Source organism: Dermacentor andersoni, chromosome 4 (genome assembly GCF_023375885.2).
Source record: "Dermacentor andersoni chromosome 4, qqDerAnde1_hic_scaffold, whole genome shotgun sequence".
NCBI classification, from domain to species: Eukaryota; Metazoa; Arthropoda; class Arachnida; order Ixodida; family Ixodidae; genus Dermacentor; species Dermacentor andersoni.
Window position 1 is genome coordinate 22,397,501 of NC_092817.1, and position 4,134 is coordinate 22,401,634.

The 4,134-nt window shown below is 46.2% G+C and overlaps 1 protein-coding gene across 2 annotated transcripts in view; it reads left to right on the forward strand.

The window, feature by feature from the left end:
• Positions 1-3,161, forward strand: part of LOC126536013 (F-box only protein 47-like) — a 44,307-nt gene extending 41,146 nt beyond the window's left edge. For both annotated transcript variants that reach the window (XM_050182904.2, XM_055073494.1), the window contains one exon: positions 2,203-3,161. In XM_050182904.2, the coding sequence (XP_050038861.1) occupies positions 2,203-2,318 (116 nt within the window). In that variant the 3' untranslated portion in view covers positions 2,319-3,161. The remainder of the gene's footprint in view (positions 1-2,202) is intronic.
• The last annotated feature ends 973 nt before the right edge of the window (positions 3,162-4,134 follow it).

A 4,134-nucleotide genomic window follows, 5' to 3' on the forward strand; every position in this document is an offset into this window, starting at 1 on the left:
GATTTTCTCTTCCAAATTTTGGGCAAAGTGGGGTGCGGCCCACACACGGGTGCGGACCTTACTCGAGATTACACGGTATATAGTGCCCCTGTATACACATGGACACTACCAATGATGATGACAATGATGTTTATTCGCATACCCTTTGGGACAGGGCGGCGACAAATATAGTTCTTTAGTCGACTTGATTTATTCCTGTTTTTAGTATGCTTGATTTATTCCGGTTACTGCATTTATCCTCCCTGCATTTCCCCTCTCTCTCTCGACTATATTTATCGCCATCTAGCCTTTTGCCTATCTGATCTCTATTTTAGCTTTCGTATTTAAAACATCTCTCACTATATTATACACTTAACTACGCTAAAACAAATAATAATCTTCATGCTTTACCTTCTCGTAAGGTGCCTCTATGTTCCCCTCTCCCGCCGCTTCGTCAGGAGTCTGGCACATCGAGGCACCCTACCTACTTAGGAATATGGTTGGCAGGTGTTTAGAACGGATGGGAGCGTTACTTTGACAGTGGTCGTTGATATAACCTAGAGACGTTTAGAATATCGGTGGTAAGAAAAGAAGCAGGAAAAACATGCACGTTAAATCGTAACAGGCATAGGTAGCATTACGAGATAAAGCAGAGTGTTGCGGTATGATAATGCGTAAGTATAGTTCACGCAGGCTAAGCGACTATTTGTCTCCATCCCAGCTATGAAGAAACAAAAAAAAAATCAAAACAAAAGAAACAACTTTAAGCATAGAATGCTTTTAGCTCCCGTTGTCGGCGGCCTTCAAGCGACCTTGAGCCAAACGCCAGAGCCGTTATCCGGGCACTCAAACGACAACATCCGGGTAAGTTGCGAGAACAAAACAATATCACCCGGGCAACCAGTCAAAACTTGAGAAAATGTGGTCTCTGGCCACGAACACTTTGTACAGGACTACATTACAAATGTTCAAATAAGTTACTGCTCAAATAAGTTACGAAGAATATTGCTGCCGAGTTGTTCACAATGTTTGTCCACAATATCACTCAACCTCTAACTTCTCGTACGCTGAAGTTTTATTTGTCATTTATATATATATATATATATATATATATATATATATATATATATATATATATATATATATATATATATATGGTGCGACGTCGTTATTGGAAATGACAAATAAAACTTCAGCGTACGGATATATATATATATATATGCATGTACGCCTTTTGGCGCTGAGACAGGGTTGCCTGTGCTCTTTTGAACGCCAGTGGTCCGTGAGTTCCTCGGCACCCGTTTTGCATCGCTTTGGGAGATGGCACCACGCTGCGCGGCGCCTCCTTCAGGCGCTTTTCTTCTTCTAGCTGGACAGTGCGCTCTGTCTCCCTGGCGTCTTTCGTTGTCTGTCGTGAGGCCTTCACCCGGTTCTTCTTCTAGCTGGGCAGCGTCCATATGGACCAGTGCACAGTATGGCGTGGTGTGATATGGTGCGGTGAGGGGTGCCGTTGCGAACATGCACTACACCCATTTCTAGATTGTGGCTATAGTATCATCTCCAACCAATCTGCTTTGCCGGTTGCGATTTCATGCTTACGTCTACTATCAATTAAGGGAAAGCCAGCAATTAAAAAGTTCTGTAATTTTTACACACCAAAAGCACGATCAGATTATGAGGCATGCCGCAGTCGGGGACTCCGGATGAATTTTAATCACATGTCTTTTTTTTAACTAGCAGCTAAACCTATCTATACTAGCTTTTTTGCATTTCGCCCCATCGAACTGCGGCCGCCGCTGCAGGAATCGAACCCGCGACATATAGCTTAGCAGCACAACGCCGTAGCTCTAAGCTACCGCGGCGGATGGGGTTGCCATTAGAGATCATAATCAATCATCATCACCACTGAGTCGAAGCGCAGTGCTAGTGAGTGATCAAACGTCTTGAACAAAAGAAAGAAATGTAACAAATTATGAACAAAAATAAGGAAATTACACATGGCCTCAGGGCCTAGTAGTTAAATGAATCCAAAAAGATCGTTGCTCCTTCTACAACTAAGGGGATCGACTGGACGGGATTGCTGCTCGACGTCCACGATTCTTTATAGGCCTCGTCGAACGGAGGAACGTTGTAAAGTAAGTTGGTGAGTCTGCCATTTTGTTGCATTTTAAAGGTATACTTTCGCATCGACTGATGAGGTTTCGCGCCCGCTTTCTCGTCCAGGCGGTGAATCAGGCTACGAGCAAATCTGCCATGCCCTGCTGTATTTTGCCTCCTCGATGCTTCGGCTGTCCTGCAGGGAGGGACCCAACTACGGACGCCTTTGCCCCGAAGACTGAGATGACCAGAACCTGTTGCACCTGACCTAACTGGATGTGCAAGCATTGCCGTTGTTGTTGCGTTGTTACTTCCACGCCGAGATGGCGTTATGGAGCCATAGCTTTGTGGGACGGCAGCTTGTAAAACCCCGTTTGCCAAAAAGGCGCTGCTACAGCAGGGCTGCTGCCATGTGCGTCAGCGTTCGACAGAAAGTGCGATTATTATCTTGATTACCAAACTCTTGCTGGAACATACGGCAAGCACATGCTGTCAGTCGCTTGAACAGTTGTAACGTACGTTGCGTTTAAATACGGCATTATATAGCATGTCGTCGACTGCAGTGCGGGGAATGCTACGTTCCAGAAAAAAAAGAAAAAAAGAAGGGGGGGGGGGGGGGTTCCATACCGCTGTGCTGGTACCCCTTCACCAAGCTACAGTTGCGGTGCGGCACTCTCGACACCCATGGTTGTCTCAACAACACCTGCATCTTCGTCGTACAAGGCCCAATTGAACTGTATTATGTCCTGTGTTGTGCTTCTTTTTAAGCAGATGTGCGCAGCGTGAGCGAACAAACAAACCTCTGGACGCTGTTTTTTTAGCCCAACGTGTCTGCAGCCAGACTTTCTTGTTTATACGCGTCGGCGCGAGACGAAGCATTTGCCAGTACAAACATGCATTAGCTTCATTCAAGTTCTAGTCACTGTTTAATTGCGAATGGAAATTGAGAGACTTTCGAGGAGCTCAAGTTTAACCTGGAACTGTCTAATGTGAACGAATTCCTTGCTTTTAATTGTCTTAAACCGCCGTGCACTAAGGTGGCACAGGCACCTTTGCTAGAAGCAATAAAATGCAGCGTTAGCCCATGTTTGTGTCCCATTTCTTTCATTTTCCCGCAGCAGTTTTTCAGTTGAGAGATACGTTTCTAAGGAACGAAAACACTGTGCATGAGACATACACACGCACAAACTCCGTGCGAGACCACGAGTGTTAAGAAAAGCGTCTATTATGTTCCTGCGAGGAGCACACTGAGTATTTAGGAGCGAGGTGTTTCCCCTCCTCCTCCTCCTCAGGTTCATCTGCGATATAAAGCTGGACTGTGGATGGTGAGCCGTGTGGGCGGCGTAGCATGGCGACGTGGGATGCATGAATGGCGCGCAGTGGTTGGTGCGCCCCGGTTGAAATCCATCATCGCCGTTAGTCCTTCCTGCATGTAATCTTACGGACTGTAAGTTCTACTTCACCTGGACAAACGGCGGACAACTGCCAGCAACATTCGCAAAGTGAGGTCCACCTGTCGCTACAACAACACTTGAAGACGGATAAGGTGGCCACTTTGCCGTGTGCGCGGCGTACGCGATAAAACGTACGCTTTATCTGCGGTTGCAGGACATTTACATTAGTAAGAACTATCATAGTGTCCGAATTGAACATTTATGAAAGACTGTCATCACTTGGTCTGCAACACGTTATTGGCCCATGGACTGGCGCTACCAGTGCATCTCCGCGCAACGATATCACTATTAGCCTTCCTTAGAGACACTGTCCTGAATTGGATACTCCATAGTTTGTTGATCGTTGTGGCGTGTGTTGTGTACGTCATTTATCAGTGGCATGCACTGTGCATATCATTTCATTTTGCATCGTGCCCATCATGGAGTAGCATGCTAGGTATTCCGCCAGGCGACCCTCTCCACGAGTAATTAAAAATACCTCTTTCTCTCTTTCTCCTCCTTATTATGGAGTGTACTTTGCGCACTGAGCAATATGGACAGATGTCCCTCATTGACTTTCGCATTTTTCATTCAGCGGCGTCCTGCGCGAGACTGTCGAGCCCCC